This window comes from Protopterus annectens, chromosome 2.part1 (genome assembly GCF_019279795.1).
Source record: "Protopterus annectens isolate FY-2018-M chromosome 2.part1, PAN1.0, whole genome shotgun sequence".
In the NCBI taxonomy this organism is placed as follows: domain Eukaryota; kingdom Metazoa; phylum Chordata; order Ceratodontiformes; family Protopteridae; genus Protopterus; species Protopterus annectens.
In genome coordinates, this window is record NC_056729.1 from 665,966,943 (window position 1) to 665,992,123 (window position 25,181).

The following is a 25,181-nucleotide window of genomic DNA, read 5'->3' on the forward strand; positions in this document are numbered from 1 at the left end:
TTAATTAATCAATGGGGCGGCGAAAGCTGACACACTCTAGCTAGGCTTATAAATGCCCTCGGGCAGATAGCCTAGTACCTACCTATGAACCTATATACTCTTTTCAACCAATGTTATTTTTAATGCCCTTGTGACTTGTTCTTCTGGTTTCTGTCTGTGTCATGAAAAAGTCAGTTTTTGTTGAAATGACAAATATTGTTTTATGCCCTTTTTTGGTCCTTGCTGTATCTGAAGACTTCACAAAAGTTTCTCCACGTCATCTTTGCGTCACTTGAACTGTCTGCATTTCATTTCATTTATTTCTGCATCTGAAAGCTAAGTCAACTTCCTTTTTTTTATATAACAGGATGCCAGTACAGTAAGCCCACAGTTATATGTTATTAATATCTAAGCTGAACATTTACAGGAAATAACTATTCTTGCAAAGCAAGCCATATTATTTTGAAAACTGCTGTTTGACCTTGCACATTTCCTTCACAGTATAATTTTGGGGAAAGTATTTTAATTTATACAGTCTCCATACCTCTCAACCTGGAAACATCAAAAATCTGGACAAGGCCCATGAAAAATAGGTACAAATCTGTACACTAATTAACATCTAATTTGCATACAGAATTACATAACCCCACTCCAATGGAATTGTGGGATAGCTACTTTTAAACACAAACTGAAGAATAGACAACCAAAATATGGCACTAGAGTCTCCCTGCAGTCATCCCGATGTCCCATTACCCGGTTATTTCGGCCCATTTACCATAAGCACTAGTGTGTGCATACTGCTTTACTTCTACAATGATTACTTGGATTTTATTTTTACATTTTACAGCACAAAAACAATGCAGAAACACTAAGACATCTGCTAAACAAAGCAATACTGGCTCACAATGAAAATAGGCTTGGCATTAAAACTTCTCTGCCCTTGAAACTCATTCATTGAAACAGCAATGAAACCCACACCACACCCAAAGAAAATTAATCTGGCCAGTGGTGGATAAAGATTACCTTTGGGCTGTTTTCAAATCATTGGCCCCTTGCACACAAAACAAGAAACATTCATGTGTTCTTTTCTTTGATACACCTTCCTGACTTTATTAAATTATATTCCTTGTATAATACAACACACTTGTTAGACAGAGCGCATTCTAAATTTGTTGTTTGAACATTTTTCCAGTAGGCTGTACTGTATGCAATGAAACGAAACACATGAACCAATAATGACAAAACTGCCCAATTCAGAACATTTCCATCATAAAAGATTACTTCCACACCCACACTATAAATAGAATGACAGTAGTGTAAGCCATAGGCATCTTGCACAGCGCCTCACATTTAATTTCAATTTCATTTTTTTTGGGGGGGGACAAAAGGTCAAAAACCAGGGACACATTTTAAACATTGCTTGTATAATTTTGTAAAGTTGCTAAAATAAAATGCTGTGTTACCAACCTACATTTCACTGGCAAATTTTGAATTCAGGAACCTACGTACTACAGTCAGAACAACATACCACTAAACCAAATCAGCAGCTTCCTGAAAATTGGGAAGACTGAGACTTAATGGCTATCATTTACTGAATTCAGTTCTCACTTTTCACCACAGCTCCCAACTCTCAGCACAAAAAAAAATGGACAAACAAAGCCAATAATGGGGGAATACAAATTCAGTTCTCACTTTTCACCACAGCTCCCAACTCTCAGCACAAAAAACCTGGACAAAGCTCACAAGTAGTGGTGGCTAGTGACTTACCAAGGACACATTTTAAACATTGCTTGTATAATTTTGTAAAGTTGCTAGAATAAATGTTACCACCATGCATTTCACTGGCAAGTTTTGAATCCAGGACCCTATGCACTACAGTCAAAGCAACATACCACTACGCTAAATCAGCAGCTTCCTTTAATGAATTCATTTCTCACCACAGCTCTCAACCTCTTAGCACACAAAGCCTGGACAAACAAAGCCAATAATGGGGGAATACAAATTTAGTTCTCACTATAGCTCTCAACTGTTAGCCCAACAAACCTGGGGAATAGGTTCATAGGTTGGTACTAAGCTATCAGCCCTAGGGCCTACACAAGCCTAGCCATAACAATTCCCTGGCTATTTCTTCCCACACTATTTACTTCCCTGGACCCGTCTAGCAGGGCGACTGACGTGATCCCCGGGGTGAACTTCCTTTCTCCCATCCAATCGTCAAGGTTCCTTTTGAAGAGGGCCAAAGAGGCACTCTGCTTGACATGTATGGGCAATCTATTCCAGAGTCTGGGGAGTCTCTGGGTCAGGAACCTATCACTCCAGCAGGTTTTGTTTATTGTGATGACAAGGTTTAGATCCCTGGAGCATGTGGCTCTGAGAGATTGGGATTTCTTTAAGTGTAGCATGTCCAACAGCTCTGAGTCTGACATGGCTTTGTATGTTAAGCAGAGATCGCCTCTGAGTAGACGATATGTGACAGAGTATAGCTGGAGTTTTTTAAGGCAAAAATTCACTTCTCACTATAGCTTTCAACTCTTAGCACAAACAACCTTCAACTCTTAGCACAAAAAAACCTAGACAAAGTTGACAAGTGATGGTAGCTAGGGACTTTAGGCTCTTTTTGCCCTGTACTTAAGTTACAGGGTTTGAGCCTGAGTACCTCCAGCCACCAGGTTTATTGAATGGGGTCATGTACACACACACACACACGCACGCACACGCACTCCATTCTCAAAAGAATCAAAAATGTTCACTCCTGTTCAGAGTAATCAATAACCATTCTTGGAACTATTAAACATCACATTTTCTTCTGTCATCTTTGAATTGCTCATCGTTATAACATTTGCCTATTTATACATATCAGTAGCAGCTAGCAAACTAGTATTTTGAACTGACTGGTGTTGCCAGTAACCTAAGATGTTTCATTCAACCACCAAAACCTAAAACTGATAAGGACAGTCATTCAAAAACTGTTGAATTTAGCCTTGACTAAAGATATTCTGAAGTCAGTAGTTCACTGATCCCAGTTTTCCGAAATGTTTGAATTTAGCTTTCTGTTTATTTCTTTCTTTTCCTACAAAATACTTATCAAGCTTTATCTGTGTAGGACTATAACAAGCTAACCAGTTTTCGACAGTCTTCTCTAGTTAGAGGAGAGACAGAGGCCTTTCTCAACAAGATCAGTGCTACACAGGCTAGGATTACATGATACTGCAGTCAGTAAACTTCATGTAAGGAGCCTGAGCGGACACGGACACACACACACACACACACACACACACACACCTCTGCAGTTACCTTAAAGAAGTTCCCAAACAGCAGATTCAAACATTCCCATTAAAGTTCTCTGCAGTTACCTCAAAGAAGTTCCCAAATGACAGTTTCAGACGTTCCCATTAAAACTCTCAGCAGTTACATTAAATAAGTTCTCAAACGGCAGTTTCAAACGTTCCCATTAAAGCTCTTCTTGCTCCGTTACCGGCTAGTTGCTTCTCGCTCGCATTCGGATTGCCATTCTGAAGCTCCATTAGTTGCTTCATTCGGACTGGCATTCTGAAGCTCCGTTCTGTTTCCTGCTCACAGTAATGCTCAAATTAGAGCTGCATTTGCGGCCAGCCGGAAGAGCTTCCTTTAGCTCAATTCCGACTGGCTGGATGGCCTGACGGCACTGACGTCATCACGCACATGATGACATCATCGCCGAAAGCGCAAAATTAAAAATAATTCAAATAAAAGGGAAAAAAATCCAAAATGAAGGGGTGCCACTCAGGAATCGTGGCACCCCTTCATTTGAACCCCAAAACTCGGTAAAAAAATGAGAAATTCGGGACGGTTGGGAGGTATGACAGTCTCTATCAATTCCCCCTGTTTAATCAACCAAGAAAATTGTAAGATGATTTACAACACAATATGATCTTCAGTACTTTGAATCCCTTGGTCTGTTGCAACATACGAATCCCTTGCATTCAATGCTATTTCTTCAAAGAGTGTTACATTACCAGCAGCTGTTACTTTATTAATACTTTTATTAACACAAACCTTACAATGACGATAAGAGCAATTAATGTGGAAATTATAGTACCCCATCACAGACACATAGCCGTTATTACTTATATTTTTTTAACTGCTTTTATGCTAGCTTAAGCAAGTTGTCAGCCTTGCAGTTACACACACGTATTTATTTCAATCTTGTCAAGTTAACCCTTCCTTTGTAAGGCAAACCTTGTATTAGAAACAAGCATATTTCTTTTGCATTGCATAATTTCATTATTGCTTTGGGAAAAGAATATTTCAAAAAGCAATTTACAGGAAAATGTGATCCTCTGTACTTAATAGCCTTTCTTCATTGTTAACAACAGTTAACACGTTTGACAGTTTTATAACACATCTCCTCTCATATATGAGACAGCTCCATAAGTTGCATTTGTTATTAACTTTGTAACTTAGAAGTGAAAAAATTCATTTTTTGAAATAACACCATTTCCTATGTCCAGCTGTTTTAAAATCTTTCCCTTTTTTTAATCATGAACCTCCCTCTTTTTCTGGTGATTTTTTACCATGTCCTCTGGTAATGTGTGAGTAATTCTCATTACTGGAACTGCATACTCTATGTAACAGAATTTCTTCTCTTTCATTTCTTCCTTAAAAGAAGTATTATGTGTTAACTCCCATGCTGTTTTTATTTTATACTCAAGCTTTTTCTCATGACCAGAGTTGGTGTTTTTTAAACATAAAACCTGTATGTGTAACCTGTACAGTGACTGCATGTAATGGCATTTTCCCTCTGTAAGGAATGTGGCTAAAAACCCAACAATTTGACTTGTCACGTACCTTTGCAAACAGATTTTGCAAGTCCAAAAATATATTGAAATCAGGTATCCGATCATGATGTTCCTTGTTCTCATGATCTATTATATCGGAGTATCTCTCCCCATTTTTTTCTTTGCAACTGTTTTATTTGCATAGATTGCCTTGTCCTTGTCTATAGATTGACATTATATAAACAAATTTTAACTTTTTAAGACTCTTAACAGACTGCTACTTTACTGATACTGTTTGACTGTTATTAATTTACATTGATTTTTATGAACCAACATGGTGTGCTGCTTTTGCTTGGATTTTTACTATTAAGTTTTTTAATGACTGCACTTTACTACCTGTAGGTATTGCTGTGTATTATTACCCAGATGGCAGTTGCACCACTTTGACTAATTATGTTTTTGCTGAACTAGTTTGTTTATAAGACTGTTTTCTGTTATATTTGCTGTATGCATAAGCTGCCTGTGGAGACATACTGTACTTTTAATGCGGGGGGGGGGGGGGGTTTGACCCTCTCTTGTTACTATAGAACCTTTTGTTCATAGGTTGATACTAGGCTATCTGCCCTAGGGCATTTATAAGCCTAGCCAGAGTGTGTTTGGCTTTCGCCACCCTTTTAGATTAGTTGACTGTGCATGTGTATAGTAGGTCACAGAAGATAGCCCTTTTGATGTTAGTTTACTGTGCCTCTGTCTAGTAGGGACACAGAAGAGATCCCAGGGGTAAACCTACGATCTCCCATCCACTCGTCAAGATTTCTCTTGAAGAGGGTCATTGAGGGACTCTGCCTAACATGGATTGGGATTTTGTTCCAGAGTGAGGGGAGCCCCTGGGATATGAATCTGTCCCTCCAGCATGTCCTATTTATTTCTGTGCTGAGGTTTAAGTCCCTGGAGCGTGTAGCTCTAAGGGATTTGGATTTCCCGAGGTGGAGCATGTCCATTAATTCTGGGTTGGACATGGCTTTATACGTCAGGCACAGATCGCCTCTGAGTAGGCGGTAAGCAACTGAGTAGAGCTGGAGTTTCTTTAGCCTAACTGCGTAGGGCATCTGTTTGAGTCCCTTGATCCTCTTGGTGAGGTACTTTTGGGTCTTTCCAGTTGCTGCAGGTGTCGGGTAAGGTACATCCCAAATGGGGCATTGTATTCAATTATGGGCCTGATGAGTGATGAGTAGAGGGGCACAATGACCTCTCTTGATCTAGATGTGAACCCTTTCGTGATAAGGTGGGCTATATAGAAGGTCTTTCTAACCACTTTGGCAACGTGATTGTCAAAGGAGAGATTGCTATCTACTTGGGTCCCCAAATCCCTAATTACTTCTTCCGTTTAATGAATTACCACCTATGTGGTAATTTGTGGGCACTTTGTTTTTCCCAAAGGGGATGACTATGCACTTTTTGGCATTTAGCTTTAGGCCATGGCTCTGGCACCAGTTATCCGTCTCTGTGAGACCCTTTTGGAGGATGCTTGTGTCAGTCGGTGAGTCGATTATGGCACCCAGTTTGCAGTCATCTGCAAACTTGGTCAGCCATAGTCCTCCCATGTTAGCCTGTACCTCAGAGAAATATATACCGAACAAGAGAGGTCCCAGGACTGAGCCTTGTGGGATGCCACTTGTAACTGGTTTAGATTCTTACATGGCACCTGCAATTCTGACCCTGTGGGTTCTATCCCTGAGCCAGTTTGCAACCCATCTTGTGACATAGGGGTTGATATTTAAGCTGGTGAGCTTATTTATGATGCCCGAGTGGGGTATTGTGTCATTTAGGTTTGTCATAGGAACTACCTTAAATGTTACTCTATTTCCAGACATAGATGTGGACTTGCATAACCAACATTTAATTGTATTTTTTAGTTTTGCATATACCATTTGCACTACTGTAAATGTATTTACTGTATTTGTATGTATGGCTGTATGTTACTTCTGTGTTTATTTTGAACACGTCCTGGCTTATTAAACCAGTAAAGTATTATTTATTTTTTCTGTCTTTTTTGTCCTCTTTGTTTATACTAACATTGTCTTCCATTACTTCAAAAGATCCCTGTACTTTGCTGCCAACTGATAACCTGCATTTTGTTAATTTATTGCTTTAATGCCTATTGCCTGCCATGATCTGGGTTCTCTGTGTATTCCATAGGGTATACTTTATTTTTTATGTATCCCTCTGTGTTTGTTCCTGTGACTGATTGTCCCTTAATGTATTTTCTTTATCTTGATTTCTTTCCTTAAAATTTGGGTTTTGAAGAAGCACTATTATTTACATAGATACCCTTTTGTATTTGACTTTCCTTCCATCTTTTGTAATATGGACAATTCTGTTTAATGTGGCCTATTTTCTTACAAGTAAAACATATCACCTGTTTTTCTGAACTTGGTTGTGTATCTGTCTGTAACCCTGGTGGAGCAGAATCTGCTCATGTTTCCCCTGTGTTTGTTTGTTTGTTTTCATCAGACCATGTATTACATCCCCTTCCTTTCACCACGTAGTCTACAAGCTGTTTTTGTACATTTCCTATGTGCATCTGCAATACTGCGTACTTTTTTTTAAAATGTCTAGCACTCTGGCTTAATCTCTGAGTCTGTATCTGTCTGTCAGGCATAAACCGATTTTAAAGCCGCATCTACATTTTTCAGAATGTCATTAACTGTCTGACGGACTTGCTTTAACATTTTGCCTGACCAAAACATTATTTTGTTTTTTTCTGTCATGCTATTTAGATTGTCTGTAAAATACGTGAGTCTAGACACTCAACTGTTTTAGTTGCTTGCTTTGACATCTGCCAAAGCATTTATTGTAGCCTCTTCTGTATTATATTTTTTATTTGCTTTGATTTTGACAATACTAAACTTTTCCTGTAAATCATTTTGGGAATCAATGCCGATAACTCTCGTACATGTTTTAGGGATTTGCCAACACTGTCGATGAATCCCCTTCTTACACAAACTGTCATGTGTAAATGCAAAAAAAAAAAATTAAAGCATTATTTGAAATAGACCACACAATGTATGTCAACCATTGTTTAAATCCAACATATTGAAACAAAATATTTTTTTTGTCTTGCCACTGAGGCAGAGTCTGTAATAAACAAGACTATTGATATATATCAGCAGGAGAAATAAATGTTATTTCTGCTGAACCCTGCCCAATGTCAATTGATATATTTTGTACCTCTTGTAAACCTTGCTGGGTTTTTATAACTGTCTTGTCAGATTAACCTCTGTAGTATGTGCCCTTAGTAAATGTTGTTGGGCTTTATCTGATTGTTAAGTTAAACCAGAAATGTCATTATGTAAAGTCTGAATGCTATGCTGAGTCTGTTCCTTTAAATGTCATTATTGTCCCTTACTACTGTGACTGTGGTGGTGGTGCTGCGTTAGCGTTGTCACCTCACAGTAAGATGTTGTCCTGTTCGATTCTCAGCTAGAGCGTCTTCTGTGTGGAGACATGTGTGAATGGGCGTACCTTCGTTGAAGGTTGTGAGTCAGGGCCGGCAACTCGGCACAAAAAAATCTACTGCCAATCATTAACGGACCGGAGTTCCGCTGTGAAAAGCCGAAAGACGCAACAACTACTGTTTCTAGGGAAATTTTGAAAAGCTGTGAAAACCTTTTCTTTAAAAGGTTAATATTGATAGCACACTCTACTATGTTAGAATTGATTTCTTTTTGTGCATTTGCAATATTTACTATAAACAACACTTTTATGCAGTCTATTACATTACTAACAATAATTGCATACACTTGTACTGTATGAGATTTAGGTGACTGCAGAAGGTACATTTAACTGCTGTATATGTGAAGAACTAACAACACTAGAATCAAACAGATTGTTTATCTTTTTATGGTATGGCTTACATACTAGACTCCTGTGACAAGATAGACATAAGTTTGGAAAGTTATTTCAACATAAAAAACAGTCTTTATGAATTGCTGTATATTTTATGTATGGATTATAGGTATTTATACACTTACAAACACAACTGTTAATCTAATGTCTGAACAACAAACATTTGAGATTTACATTTCATGTCTGACACAGAAGGTTTAAACCATGTAAATTTATATATATGTGGGCACTGTAAATGTAACTGTCTGTACTTGCAGCCATGTTATAACTGAAGAATTTACCATAGTTTGCATAGATGACAAACAGGTGATCAGGCTGAAGTCACTTAGAAGACATGGTGTCCTTCAACAGACGAACTGATGGTGGAACATCGCAGGACAGCTTCTACGGCGTCACTCTGTATTCACCAACAAAGTACTGGAACTTTTGATCTGTTAAAGCACTGGAACTGTCAAACTGTTGAAATGACGTTGTAAAAGTAGGGCCCCCTCTGTAATATTAACTGTTGGTAACAGATATAAGGTCACAGCCACTGGCTTAGGCTCACCATTGAAAGAAATGTCTAAAAGTAGAGTAGACAGACTCCGTACTACTGTATCTGTTATTCTTTATTTGTATTTTTACAAATTCTTGCCAATCAGTTCATTCTTTCAGAGTTATTTCAATTCTATTATAACATGGCTAGACACTTGAAAAAACTGATGTACTCTCAGTCTAAAAATGTCACTACCAAGTGAAAACATACATATACACAGTCCAGTTTACATACTCTTTTCAACCAATGTTATTTTTAATGTCCTTGTGAATTGTTCTTCTGGTTTCTGTCTGTGTCATGAAAAAGTCCATGGTTACACTTCTAGTTTGGACAGTTTTTGTTGAAATGACAATTATTATTTTATGCCCTTTTTTGGTCCTTGCTGTATCTGAAGACTTCACAAAAGTTTCTCCATGTCATATTTGCGTCACTTGAACTGTCTGCATTTCATTTCATTTATTTCTGCATCTGAAAGCTAAAAGAAAGTCAACTTCCTTTTCTTTTTATAACAGGATGCCTGTACACTAAGCCCACAGCTATACGTTATTAACATCTAAGCTGAACATTTACAGGAAATAACTGTTCTTGCAAAGCAAGACATATTATTTTGAAAACTGCTGTTTGGCCTTGCACATTTCCTTCACTGTACACACACTAATTTTGGGGATAGCATTTTAATTTATACAATCTCTATCAATCTGAAATACTTTATGATAAGAGCTGCAAGATTCTACCCAGCCACAATGTTTTCTTTTTTTCTGACCAATTTTCTCTTAATGATTCCAAATTTCTACTTTGATGGCATCCAGCCATTATAAATACTAGCTAGTAACTAAATTTTACTCATATTGATAACATTTATTGACCTTTTTAACAACTTCTTACTTTATATACTGCAAGAGCTCTAATCAACCTCCAGCAAGATACGTTCTTTGCTACCCCTGGGATAGGCACCTTCCACAGTCACTACGTTGCAGGAAAGAGATAAATGTCTAGCTTTTCCCTTCTATCTCCTACTGGTGGCCAGGGGGAAGAACTTTTAGTTATGTACTTACCATAACGATAGATGTATGTGATCCATCTCGCCTACATTCATTACTGACTGGTTCGGAGCCGAGAGTCAGCTCCGACTCGGCCACTATAACTAGCACGAAGTCTCTCATTGGCTGGGCTAACCCTGTATCCCAGGATGCATCACGCCCAAACCCCCAGATCTTGTTTGCCCCAATATAATTTTCCCACATACACCATACCACAAGGATACATATGTAAGAGGAGAGAAAAAATAATATCCTCAGAGAACTCAGAATACAAGTTTCCTAAAAGTCCAACTGGTAGGGGGAAGGAGGGCGGGTACTTAAGAATGTAGGCGAGATGGATCACATACATCTATCGTTATGGTAAGTACATAACTAAAAGATGTAATGTGATCCTATCTCGCCTACATTCATTACTGACGGGACAGCGTCCCTAGCACCTAAATCCTGGGAGGCTCACTGGAAAACACTCCTGAGCACTGTGGAACCAAAGGAAGCCCGACCTCTAGAGGCCACATCCAGTTTGTAATGAGAAATAAAGGTATGTGGAGAAGTCCAAGTAGCCGCTGCACATATCTCATCTATGGATAGCCTAGCATGAAAGGCCACTGAAGTTGACATAGCCCTGGTAGAATGCGCCTTAACTGGAAAGGAAGATCCTTACCCGCTAATGCATAAATAAATGAGATGCAGTCTCTAATCCACTTAGCTATAGTGCCCTTAGTTACAGATCTGCCAATTCTATTGTCCGAAAAGGACACAAACAACTGATCTGATTTCCTCTCCTGTTGTGTCCTATTTAAATAAAACCTCAGTTGTCTATGCACATCCAACTGGTGAAATTTGTATTCAGCTTTGTTGGAAAAACTTGGGAAAAAGACCGGAAGCTCAATAGACTGATGGAGACAAAGAGCAGAATAGACCTTAGGGAGAAAAGAAGGATCAAGTCGCAGAGATACTCTGTCTTTATGAAAAATTAAATAAGGAGGTTTAACAGAAAGGGCTTGAAGCTCCGATACTCTTCTGGCTGAAGTTATGGCTACCAAGAAGGCAGTCTTCCATGACAGAAATTTCAATTCGCAGGAGGCTGCTGGTTCAAAAAGAGAGGACGTCAAAGCTCTGAGCACCACATCTAATTCCCAAGGCAAGACAGGTTGCGAAACCGGAGGGTGCAGCAACCAGGCTCCTTTCAGAAAGGCTTTACACAGCTTATGAGCCATGAGAGAAGGCTCATGTGCAACATGACAATTGGAGATTGCTGCCAACTGAACCTTTATAGTGGAGGCAGCCGAGCCTTGTCTAAAGAGTGTAGCTAAGAAATCTAACACCGCTGACACCGGGGCTGTAAGGGGGTCAAGATCACATTGCTGAGCCCAAATTGCAAATCTCTTCCATTTATTACAGTATATTTTCCTAGTAGAGGACTTGTGGGAGGAAGACAGAATATGTACTACTTCCTGGGTAAAAATATGCTGTCTGACTAAGGTCGGAAGTGGAGGAGCCAGGCAGCGAGCTTGAGTGTTTGTAGGGATGGATGGAGATGTCCTGACTGATGAGTCAATAGGTCTGGAGCTGGGTCCAGAATCAAAGGACCATCTACTGCATACTTCCGAAGGAAGGGGAACCAAACTTGACGGGGCCAGTGTGGTGTGATCAAAATCATTTTGCTTCCCAAGCAGGTAGCCTTCTGAATCACTCTGGGTAGAAGAGGGACCAGCGGGAAGGCGTAGAGCAGACCGGAGGGCCAATTGTGGACTTGAGCATCCCTGGGTGACTCCCCCTGTGGGGGGATCAGAGTGAAAAAATTGCTGCACTTTGCATTCAGGGGGCTGGCAAAGAGGTCGCAGCAGGGAAAGCCCCACTTGGAGAAGATCTGCGCAGCCACTCTGTCGTTCAGGGACCACTCGTGAGGCATCAGAATAGCTCTGCTCAGCCTGTCTGCTATCACACTGGACTTCCCCGGAATGTGCATTACCACTAGAAAGCGCTGGGAAGCGATCGCCCAATTCCACACTCTCATGGCCTCTCTGCAAAGGGGATAGGCTTGGTTCCTCCCTGCTTGTTCAGATACCAGACAACCGACATATTGTCGGAAAGAATCGCAATAGTTCCCCTGGGAAGAGAGCTGTGAAGTGCCTGCAACGCTAGAAGCACTGCTCTCATCTCTAGAACACTGATATGCAAGTGAACCTCGTGGTCTTGCCACATACCTTGGACCGTCTTGCCCAGACAATGCCCCCCCACCCTATCTGGGAGGCGTCCGTGGTTACTATGGTAATAGGGGACGGGGGGGGGCTCAAGGGTCTCCCTTGATCCAGATTGGACGAGAGAAGCCACCAACGCAGATCCTGCCGGTATTTCTCAGTGATGAGAATCAGATGGGACAAGGGGTGTTCCTGATATGACCACTGGGCCGAAAGAAGCCAGTGAAGTATTACCATGTGTAACCTGGCTAGCGGAACTAAAAAAATGGTAGCCGCCATTGATCCCAAGAACTGAAGAACCATCCTGGCTTGGGCTTTTCCCAAGACTTGGACCAGTAACACTTTTATTCTCTCTGTCGGTAGAAAATTTCTCATCTCTACAGAGTCTAGCTCTGCGCCGATAAAGGCAACACGCTGTGATGGCAGCAATACAGACTTTTCCCAGTTGAATGAAATCCCTATAAGATGGCCCAATTTGACAGTAGCTCTCGTGGCTTGAACAAGTAGATGCCTGGTGGGGGTGGTGAGGAGCCAGTCGTCTAGATAAGGAAACACCTGGAATCCTAGACGTCTCAGGTAAGCTGTCACCACTGCCAGACACTTGGTGAACACCCTGGGTGCTGTGGTGAGACCAAAGGGCAGGGCCCGGAATTGAAAATGACTGGCTCCCAGCTGGTAGTGTAAATGATTCCTGGAGGCCTTGTTTATCTTGATGTGATAATAGGCATCCTTGAAATCGAGGGAGCACATCCATACTCCTTTTTCCAGCAATGGGAAAATGGATTGCAAAGTGACCATTCGGAACTTGGACTTCTTTACAAAGCGGTTTAGACGGCTTAATCCAGAATGGGTCTCAAGTCTCCTGTTCTTTTTGGCACCAAAAATAACCTTGAGTAAGTTCCTAATCCTATCTGGTCTGCGGGGACTGGTTGGATGACTCCTTTTTCTAACAGCTTTGAAACCTCTGTTGCTGCCTGATCCCGTTGACTGGGTGGAACATCCGGGATTTTTCTTGATGGCGGGGGGGGGGACGACGAAAAAAGGGAATGGTGTAACCTCCGGTGATGATACAAAGCACCCATCGATCCTGAGTGATGGACTCCCAGGCCTGAAGATGCTCCGAAAAATGACCCCCGACTGGCTCCGGAGACGCACAGTCGGGTAATCCCTCAAGGACATTGGCAGGAGGAAAGTACAGTTTTGTACCTACCACAAATGTAGATGTTCGAGTGCTAATACAGCTGCAGTCATAACAGATGGGTTCTCCTGCCATCAGGCGGGTCCTCGGTCAGCCGAATTCCAAAGTCTAGGTCCAGCGTCGGTTGTCGTCGCTTCCTCCCTGACGTCAGTGCGACAGGGGTATAAAGGAACCAGCCGACGCCATTTTCTTCAGTTTTTCTTGCCCCAGATGTCAGGTGCCCCCAGAAGGAAGGCAATACATAAATTTGTGTAATAAAGCAATGCAATATAATCAAAATACAGTAGTTGCAAGCAAATACACCATAAATGAATACCCCAATCAGGTTGTATGAGGAGGTGTTAGCCAATAGGCCTGTCCCAAGAGGGGAAGGAGGGAGGGAAACCTGGACTGCAGCTGTATTAGCACTCGAACATCTACATTTATGGTAGGTACAAAACTGTACTATGTTCATCGTGCATACAGCTGCAGTCATAACAGATGGGTAGAATCCCAAAGCTAAGAAGGGGTGGTAGGCACTAGGTGGAACTAGGAGGAGCCAGGATGCCTGCAGGACTGCAGTGGCAAAGCCAGCTCTAGTTTTGGAGTCTAATGGTAGGTGGTAGTGCTTGGAGAAGGTATGCACAGAACTCCAAGTGGCTGCTTCCAAAATATCTTTGGTAGGAACTCCTCTGAGGAAAGTTGTAGAGATAGCTGTGGCCCTTGTGGAGTGAGATCTGATGCCTGTAGGTACAGTTTTGCCATGAAAAGTATAGCAAAAGCGTATGCAGTGGGCTTATCCATTTTGAGATTGTCTGTTTGGAAATTGGCTTTCCTTGAGCTCCTATAGCATAGGACACGAAGAGCTGTTCTGATTTTCTGAAAGGCTTTGTTCTGTCCAAATAATAACGCAGTTGTCTGTGGATGTCCAAGCAATGTAGTAATCTCTCCACTTTGTTTTGAGGATTAGGATAAAAGGTAGGTAAGTGTATGGCCTGATTCAAAGCTACCCTGGATACCACTTTAGGCATAAAGGACGGGTTGGTTCGTAAGGAAACTCTGTCCTGATGGAAGATGATAAAAGGCTGCACAGCCATGAGAGCTTGTAGTTCTGAAACTCTACGAGCTGAAGTGATAGCCAAAAGGAAAGCTGTTTTCCATGACAAATATTGCAAATCTGATGAGGCAGCTGGCTCAAAGGGAGGCAAGGTCAGTTTTTCCAGAATGAAATTGAGATCCCAAGCAGGTATTGGTTGTTTCCTTGGGGGTCTAAGATTCTTGGCCCCTCTGAGGAACTGTCTTAAGAGAGGGTGAGAGAATAAGGGTGGATCAGTGTTGTATTCTGCAGAAATGGCTGAGGCATGGATTTTGATGGAGGAGAATGAAAGTCCACTGCTTAGCAGCTCAGCTAGATACTGTAGTATTTGAGGTAAATTTAGTTTTCCAGGTTCCTGGCCCTTTTTCTCATTCCAGACACAAAACCGTATCCATTTTGCAGAGTAAGCTTTTCTAGTTGACGGCCTTCTGGCCTCCAAAATGACATCCTGCACCTCCTTGGAGAGTAGGGTCTGTTGTGATGCTAGGGAATCTTCCATGCGGCTAGATTGAGTGTTTATAGCTGGTTGTGAAGAGTTTTGAAGCTGTGCTGAATCAGAAGAAGAGGCATTAGAGGCAGGGTCCATGGTGGGGAGTGCGTCAGGCTCCTCAGGAGTGGGTACCAGTGTTGTCTTGGCCAGTCTGGAGCAATGAGAATCATCTTTGGTCTGTCTGCTCTGGTTTTCAATAGAACTTTGGGCAGCAGAGGAAGAGGTGGGAAGGCATAAACTGTCATTGATGTCCAACTGAAAGAGAGAGTGTCCACTCTCCAGGCCTTTGGATGGAAAATCCTTGAGCAGAATTTTGTCAATTGGTGATTTTTGTGGGAGGCAAAGAGATCTATGTCTGGCCTTCCCCATGCTTGGATTATCTCTGTAAAAACTTTTGGATGCAACTTCCATTCGTATGGATCTGTCATATTTCTGCTTAGGTTGTCTGCCAGCGTGTTTTCCTTGCCTGGCAAGTACTGTGCTTGTAGTTCGATTTGTAAGTCCATGGCCATGTTCCAAAGTGACATGGCCAGTCTGCATAGGGGGTATAAATGTGTTCCTCCCTGTTTGTTTATGTACCACATTACTGTGGTGTTGTCCGTTCTTATCAATAGTTGACCTGGTTGCAGAAGGTCTTTGAAAGCTATAATAGCATTTATTACTGCTAGCATTTCCTTTTGATTGATGTGAAGGTGCTTTTCTTTTTGGGACCATTTGCCCTGAATGCACCGATCTGTCATGTGCGCCCCCCAAGCGTAGTCCGAGGCGTCTGTTGTGATGACTTGATTTGCTTGAGGCTTGCTGAATGGAAGACCTGTGTTTGTTTGGCATGCTTGAGCCCACCACCGAAATTCCTTTTGTAGACATGGAATTAGTGATATTATTGTTTCCAAACTGTGGCTGTGTTGAGACCATAGGTTTTTCAGGTATCAGTGATGTTTCCTCATATGCAGCTTTGCACATGGGATTAGTAAGATGCAAGATGCCATGAATCCCAGAGCCTGCAGGATTTTCCTTGCAGTCAGCCTGGTGCAATTTGCTAGTGCTCTGAAGTATTGAGTTAGTTGCCCCTGCTTCTCTGGCGTGAGATAGGCCATCTGGGTGTTTGTGTCCAAGTTGGCACCCAGGAAAATTATCTTCCGAGAGGGTATTAGCCTTGATTTCTTTTTGCTGACTGTGTATCCCAGAGAGTTCAACAACATTATTACATAAGCCAGATGTTTCAGAAGAATGTGCTTGCTGTCCACTTGGATCAGGCAGTCGTCCAAATAGGGGTATATTTGTATCCCTTGAAGTCTGCAGTAGGCAATTACTGATGCCAGGCATTTTGTGAATACTCTGGGCGCAGTAGATAAGCCAAAGGGCAATGCAGAGAATTGATAATGGGTTGAACCTGCAAGAAATCTGAGGTATCTTCTGCAATTTTGTCTGATTGGGACATGCAGGTATGCTTCCTTGAGGTCCAATGTTACCAGCCAAGACTCCTTGCCCAGCATGGGAAGAAGCTGCTGTAGAGTGAGCATCTTGAATTTTGGTACGAGTAGAAATGTGTTTAGGATGGATAGGTCCAAAATAGGTCTCCAATCTTTTCCCTTCCTTGGTACCAGGAATAGTCTGGAATAAAAACCTTGACCTTGTTCGTGCGTAGGTACCTCTTGAATAGCTTTAATGTCTGTGAGATCTGTAATTTGCCTTTGTGCCTCTGCCCTTTGATTGTGTGGCAGGTTTGGCATGCCTCTCATTTTTGGAAGGGTGTGAAAATGGAATCTGTAGCCTCTGTTTATAATGTCCAGGATCCATTTGTCTTTTGTGACAATATGCCAATTTTTTGAAAATAATGCCAGTTTTCCTCCTAAGGGGGCTGCCATTTGAGTCTTGCTTGGCATGCAAAGGGGAAAGTCATTGGGCTTGCTTTCTGAATGATTGCGAGTTATCCTCACCACCTCTTTGTGTAGGAGCTTGCCATTGTCTGCCTCTAAACGATCCTTGGGATTGTCCTCTGCCCCTCGGGCACCTGTATCTACCTCTTTGGGGTCTATCCGTGGCTGGAAAGGACCAATTTCTGGAAGGCCAATTTCTACTGAAACGTGGGGGTTGTACCTGTAGGAAATCTTTCACAGTTTGCATTGATTTAGCCTTTTCCTCCATTTTCCTTAATACCTCCTCAGCATTAGCACCAAATAATACATCCTTTTGTAGAGGGGCATCTAGTAATTTAGCTTTGACATGATCAGGCAAGGTTTGCTCCTTGAGCCAGGCATGTCTACGTATGACTGATCCTGTAACAGCAGCTCTACATGAGGCCTCTAGAGCATCAAAACCACATTGTAAGGTATGCTTACCCACTTGTTCTGCACTATGCATCAAATCCTGCAACTCCTTCAAGTCTGGTTGTTCAGGTTGTGACATTTTACTTTTCAATTGTGATAACAAAACTGTTGGTATTTTAGCATATGGAACTGACAGTTTAAGGCCCTCATGGTTAAGGTAGCCGAGGTATATACCTTTTTCCCCACCTTTCTAAGGATCTGGAATCTCTCTCGGAAGGTAATGGATTTTTAGCAGTGGAGGCCTTAATTCCCTTGGGGCCCTGTGAGATGGTTTCTGGGTCAGCAGCATGGCTTTTGTATAGAAATTGGTGTGAGTCAGGAACCCTGTAGTACCTGTCAGGCTTGACTGGGGCTGGAGGCAGAGAATCGGGTTAAGGCAGGCCTCCGAGTAAACGTCATCTAGGATGTCCAAGACAGGAGGTATAGCCAGAGGCCTGTGCTGAGGTAGCAAGAGAAATTCCCTAAGCCTTTTCTTGGAATCTGAATAATCTTGGCCTTCCCAGTGAAAGTGTTCCCTTAAGGTATGCAAAGTTTCCCCAAATGAGTAATCCTCTGGGGGGATACAGAAGGAATGGACTCCTCTGCATCAGAGTCTTCAAAAGAGGAGTAAGAATGTTCCTGATCATCAGAGTGCTCTGAAATAATGGAGCCCTGATCAGAGGAGGGGGATTCTTCCTCCACTCTGGGCCTTTTGTCCGTGGGGTTGAGAACCCCTGATAAGAGTAATTAAATCCTCAGCCATTTTAAGCATCTGTTTTTTAGGCATGGGGCCTGGAGATGGGCCCTGTGTAGCTTGTCTCTTAGAATGCATGGCTGCTTTAGACTTAGTGAAAGCCTTGATGGAAAAAGAAGAGGAAGGTCTGAAAACACCTTGAGTGGAGGTAGACCTGTCCACATTTTGAGGTTCAACGCCAGTGGCTTCGGTATCTGTAGTCGGGGTGTGGGCCGAGGAGCCTGCGACCTCGGGCACAGGAGACACCGCCAATTAAGTGTCGTCGGTAGTCAGGGGCTGCGTAGGCGCCTCGCTGAGAACCGGACCACGTGTAGTCGGCTTTGGCGTGGTGTCGGTAGAGGCCGCGGACCTCGTGTGTCGGTCCTTATCTTTGCATTTTTTTAGACAAAACTGGAGTCGGAGTATCCGACGACATAATATAGTTAAATGTTTTTCCAAATGCTGGGCGAACTCCGCCCGACGCTTAATGGTGCGTTTGTTGAATGTAGCACAAAAGCGACATACCGAGACATCGTGGTCTGGGCCTAAACAAGGTATACAGAGGGAATGGAAATCCTTATGCGGTATTTCCTTCCCACATGAAATACAATTATTAACTTTGTCTGACATCGGTCTGAGGCAAGAAAAGTTTCCCCAACGGGATACTTAGCTTTCAAGGAGACTTCGGTTTCAAAATTTTCGTAATTTCAGGAGCTGGCCGACCAGCACTTGCAAACTGCTTCTGCTTCGGGAACCGCGCGGCAAGAAAGACTGAAGAAAATGGCGTCAGCTGGTTCCTTTATACCCCTGTCGCACTGACGTCAGGGAGGAAGCGACGACAACCGACGCCGGACCTAGACTTTGGAATTCGGCCGACCGAGGACCCACCTGACGGCAGGAGAACCCATCTGTTATGACTGCAGCTGTATGTATGATGAACATCCACGAAAGGACTCGCGGTCTCCTGTATTGCGGGGGCCTCCACCGCCTCTAGGGTGACGCCTTCCATTAAAATTCTCCCCTCCTCTGCCCCTGGAGGGGGGGTCACTTTGATGGGCAGGGAAAGACTTTTGAGACTTTCTGAACCACATTTTCCCTCCGCTCTGAGCCTTGGGATAAGGTCTAGTGGGAAGCGAAAAATGGGCCCCAACAGCAGACAAAGTCTTACCCTCCTGCTCACATCTAGTGAGGGTGTCTTTAACTTTGGGTCCAAAAAGGGAGGACCCGTCGAATGGGGCGTCCGTGAAAGAAGACTTGAAAGCCTCCGCAAAATGACACAAGCGCATCCAAGCTTGCCTCCTAAGGGCTACGCCCGAACTCGCTGCTCTACCAGCCCCCTTGGCTGCATAAGATATGAGCCTCATGGACGAGTTGACGATGGAAGAAAGGGTAGACAGCTGGGCGTTAACAGACTGGGCCAACGCCTCAGGCAAGTTACCCAACAGGGTATCTCCCAACTCCTTTATGAGATCCCTTTGGAGCCACGTAAAATGACACAAGTAATTCAGCGACCGCAATGTAAAGGTAGCTGAAGACAGGGTACGCTTCCCATACCTATCCATACTCCTAGGCTCCTTATTAGGAGGATGGATGGAAGTAGAAGCCTCTGCCACGTCCTGCTGGGTGGCAGACGCCACCACCATAGCATCCACAGGTACTCCCTTGGTCAAAAATTCTTTTCCAGGAGGCGCAGATAAAAATTTATTGGGGCGGCTAGGAACTGGCTCCACAGAGTCAGGGTGTTCCCACACCCTTCGACAAATAAGATCCAATAATTCATCGAAGGGTGGAGACACCCAGGAGGCGGAAGGCTGGGCTCCAAAGGCCTTGAGGAAGGCCAACTCCTCCTCAGAAGGGTTTTTGGATGGCCAGTCGCCCCGCTATCTCAAGATCTCCAGGATATCAGAGAACGAGACATCATCCGAGGATGACTTCGGGGACCCTTCTGCATCATCGAGGTCAGTGTCCGAGGTGAGAGACTCATCTGGGGAGTCTACGTTCTTCCTCTTACACAACTTCTTCCTGGGAGGCTCTTCAGGCACAGACTCTGAAGGGCCCTCAGAAAGTAGGGGACCACACATGGAGGTATCCTCAGGCCTAGGATCCCCGCTGTCCAGAGATAGGGGGGCACCAGAAGCTGTAATCGCAGAGTCTAGGGAAGGAGTTGCTGATTCGGGTGAAGTCACTATGGACTTGGCCAGCATGCTCCTCATAGCCTCGAAGGCAGGTCCACCAGAATCGGACGAAAAACCCACCTCTGAGACCATGACCGGAGTCGGGGTACCCCTAGCCGAAGCACCAAGGGGGAGACTTGGAGCCGCAGTCTGAAGCCCCGATGTATCCCCCTCGGGTTCGACTGAGGACACCCGAGTACCGAAACCTGTAGAAGGAATGGAAAAGGTTGGAGCCGATGTCGGATCCGAAAGACTCGCAGGAGGTTTCGGAGCCGACCCAGGGACTTCACTCGATTTGGCAGACTCCGGCTCTGACGACACCTGGCAGAGAAAGCATGACACACACGGCAGGATTCCTGCAAGTGTATGGCACCGAGACAATATACACAGATGACGTGGCCATCAGTCAGCGACATCTTGTACGCACATTTGGCGCATTTTTTAAAGCCAGATGGCTTATGTTCTTTAGGTTCCTTGCCCGACATAAGGAACACAATCCACAAACAACAACAATACTTCAAATTTACCCAATAAGCACAAGCACACTCAGCAACACAAGGTGGGGAGGGAGGAAAGGGCTCTAATTTAAACGCCCATAACAGTAACAACACAAGATAGGGCAAAGGCCCTCTAACTAAAACGGGCCTAGCCCGCCAAACAGAAGGATTACCACAACAAACACAATCAGTCACAACAATGGATAAAACAGACAACGTAGCTATTAGAATAGCTTTTTTGGTATAACAACTCGAAGCTATAGTTCAAAAAACAAGAGAGAGGGTACTTAGCCACAGCCAAGTCGAGACCACGTCGTTACTCCAGGAGCGGCAAACGAGATCTGGGGGTTTGGGCGTGATCCATCCTGGGATACAGGGTTAGCCCAGCCAGTGAGAGACTTCGTGCTAGTTATAGTGGCCGAGTCGGAGCCGACTCTCGGCTCCGAACCTGTCAATAATGAATGTAGGCGAGGTAGGATCACATTACATCAATACTTTAAGGCAATGCTATACACCATGCTCTTTTCTGAGGCAGAAGACAAACTGCTCATTGCATACTGCCACTGCACTCTCCCTCCTTAACATCCCCTACTTCTCATACCTTAATCTACTTTCTGCCCTTAACTCACTGTTCTCACTAGCTCTCTCTAATCTTCCTTGACCATTCTTTCTACTGTCTTCTAAAATATGTTAAGTAAACTGCCTCCGAGAAACATTCTGTTGTAATTGTCTTGCCTTCATGCAACTAATCATGATAAAACTGGGTTTTTTAACCACTTACCCCAAAAACTATACTCATCTTAATGACATATTTCTTTTTATACATTTTGAAATAGTTATACTACACTCCTGATTACTGTCACTGTATAACATTGTACTGCTACTTAATACCTTGTAATAATCCTGTAACATTGCTGTTTAATGCTAATTTATAATGAAAATTGTATAATATGTTGGAGCTTTTCTCCCCGGGCCTCCGCTGAAAAAGGGCTCTTCAGCTCAGTTGGACAATCCCGGTAAACAAATGTAACATAAATACAATGTAAAATAAAATAATAAATATAACTCCTAGGTTATCTGCCGACCCCAAGAACATGAAATGTTCTGTAATAACACAAGAATGTTTCCATGACAAACATTAGGATACAGATCTAAACTTTGTGAACTACAGAACAGAACCAAATGGCATAGAGAAGCTGAGCATGCTCTCTCAGTCGAAAGCCATGGTATTCACCAGATCTTAAACATGGGATGCTTAACAATTATTAAGATTAGGTCTTGTACTACTGAAATGGTTTACAAAATAAACTTGGTGGCTTCATCAAGCAACCAAAATAATTGCTAGAGAATTACAAAGCAGTTAAAATAAGAAGTACAAAGTGTTACATATATTGCAGTAAATAAAGCAAACCAAGAATCTTTGCTAGGGCAAAATATCTTTATCCTTACCTGAAGTAGTAACAGTCAGCAAAAAAATAACAGAAATATTTTCTAATACACTTTGCTTCAGTTCCATAATCGGTCTTTTATCTGCTTCATTTTCTTCATCAAAGTTGATGCGTAGATGTACCTTATTACCTTCTAGAAAGCAGAGCTGCTAAAGAAAATAAGGATAAGAAAATAACAGATACATTCTTATGGTATCACCTGATCAACAAAGACAACAGAAGCATTCTTACAGTACTATCTGATCATCTAACAAGATGACACTCCTATTCAGGTCCTAGCTGAGCCCATCTTCTCTACCAATCACCATTTAACAAAGCGTGGATGTTCCATCTTTGCGAGCATTGATAAGATAAAAATTCATGCTGGGATGTAACAGGTTAGCTAGATAGCTTGGCTCCTGAACCCAACAATATGCTCCCATGACACTAGATACGTGTATCTGCAAATCAAGAAACAATAAAGATGACACCAAATTACTAACCATACAAGTATGTACTTTCCCGATATGCAGAAAGTCCGACAGACAACTGGTGGAAGAAACAACTACGCACAGAAGACAGAAGAAAGGTACTCTTGACCAATCAAGGAGGGTATTCTTGACCAATCAAGGACGGTCTTCTCTTAGAGCAACTGATACAGTAAGATTGTTATCTTTTATATCTAACACAGTGGACCCTCCCTGATGGGTATCTGACTGGGTTGAATCCCAAGCACTACTATCAGTATGGAAGGAATGGTAGGGCTGAACAACCACAAAGGTTAGAAAGCAGAGTCCTCAAGTACCTAGACTGGATGGACTTCCAGTGCCATTGTGAAGATAATGCTTAGTGCAACTGTGCAGAAAAAACAAGTAACAACAGCTAAGCTGCACACAACAGAATCATTCTTAAAGTGAGCAACTGGAGACAGGTGAGTCTATAATAAAGTAAACTTTGATTTCCACATTTGCTAGTAGATGGAAAACTGACAGACAGTAACAGACAGTGCATCTGGCAATCTGTTTAGTATATGCATGGTAACTTCCAGCCCTTGTCTCCTTGTGTATTGCTTTAGGTAACACCTGAGCTGTCACATAGTCAAGTTGTCAAAAGCCTTTCCCTCCTGTTCCTCTCACCCACCCCTGCAAAAAAAAGAACTGGATAAACGTGTTCAGGAACAGTTAATAAATAATCTTTGGAAGAAAACAAAAAATCTTCCTAAGCAACAATCCCATCTGTGACATACAGGATATGGTTCTCTATACATATGGCCCTGATGTTTTGCTACACTACTGCTTGCAGATGATGGGCACAAGAAAATAAGGTCTTGCCAAGATGCAAGCTTTAACACTACTGACCTACTGGGCTCAAACAGTGGATGGAGAAAATCATTAGATATGTTGCTGATGTGCTGATGTCCCATAGTGGGGAGGAGTTCTTCAAAGAGCAACAATGTGGCATACCTTTAAGGAACTGCCTGAGCAGTAAGTTCAAGTTTGGAGAGGAGGAGGGTTACTCAAGGACAAAGGTTCAGCCCTCCATCAAAGAAAAAAAAACATCTGAGCAGCTGGTGCTGGACCACAATCTTGCATTCTTCAAGGTCAATATACCATAAGGTCATGATGTGCAGATACACCTGACACATACACCATGAGCATGGAATGCCTGAAGGCCAGATCATACATATATCTAAAGTGAAGACCACCTGTAGGTTAAGTGACAGGGGTGCAGCAACAAGGCATCACCTGCCCCAAGTGAGGACCAGGACATTTACACTTGAGGTATACATCTACTGAGCGAAAGGCTTGCGAACAGTCACAACAACATTTAAGACTACAGCTAGCAAATCCTGTGAAATCAAGGTGTCTACATCGGAATCCAGGCACTGAGGTAAATCTGGCTGTTATCCCAACAGTAGCAGGGAAGCATACCAGTGACTTGGGCCAGCAGCAGTTTTGTTATCACTAGCATTCCAAAAGACTAAAATTGCACCTGCCCCAGCCACAATGAGGTAAAGAGAGCGAGGTTTGGTCTTTTTTTCTTTGCTGAATCTTACTATGAGAGGTAGGGAATGAAAGAAATACAGGAAAATCCCAGGTCACAGAATACACATTACAGCTACTACTACTTCCTACTCCTCCAGTCCTGCTGAATAAGCAGAACAAGGGGAGGACAACATTCTCCCATGTAACAAACAGGCTGCTTGCTGCAATCTCCAACTTCTGGAAGACGCTGTCCAGACAGATTCTGAGACTACAGGAGTGGAGGAGGAGCAGCTCATTCAAATCCCTGGAGATTAGAACACCTGACAGAGTGATGTACCTGTTTATGGACCACTGCCAAGCTAACATCAACTCCCAGCATAAGGGAGTAAAAACTTGTGACCCCTTGATTGTTCACAAACCACATGGAGGAATGATAATCTGAAAGGACGAGGAAAAGCCAAGAAGCAGCACTAATGCCAAGGCCTGTAAGTTCAGGAAGAACTACTCCTATGTAACATTTCTAACATTGCACACTGCTTATAGCCAGAGACATTGTGGTTCACTTTAAGGCAGAAAAGGCATAGCTGATTTAAATCTCATGGTGGAACTTGTTTTCATAGGGCACACTTGTTAGTTAATTTTTCAAAGGACGTCATGGACATCAGAAAAAACTTCAAGTAAATCCAATTCAAAATTAAAAAAAAAAACAGATACCAAACAATGCAACCTTAATAATACATGGATCTGAAAAAGACTCCAAAAGGATATTATTGTGTAAGTCACCCTGAAAGGGCCGAATGACAACTGATCAGTGACAGACAGGGAAGGGCTCCTGACTGTGACCAAGGCAAAAGAGGTTTGATAAGCAGCCT

At 42.8% G+C, this 25,181-nt stretch overlaps 1 protein-coding gene across 1 annotated transcript in view; it reads right to left on the bottom strand.

Annotated features, from left to right (window-relative positions):
• The window catches only part of TMEM131L (transmembrane 131 like), a gene marked incomplete in the record, with an annotated part of 1,995,267 nt that overhangs the window by 1,281,641 nt on the left and 688,445 nt on the right, over window positions 1–25,181 (bottom strand). The window contains 1 exon segment of the mRNA XM_044062407.1: window positions 22,347–22,494. Coding sequence (XP_043918342.1) covers window positions 22,347–22,494 — 148 coding nt within the window.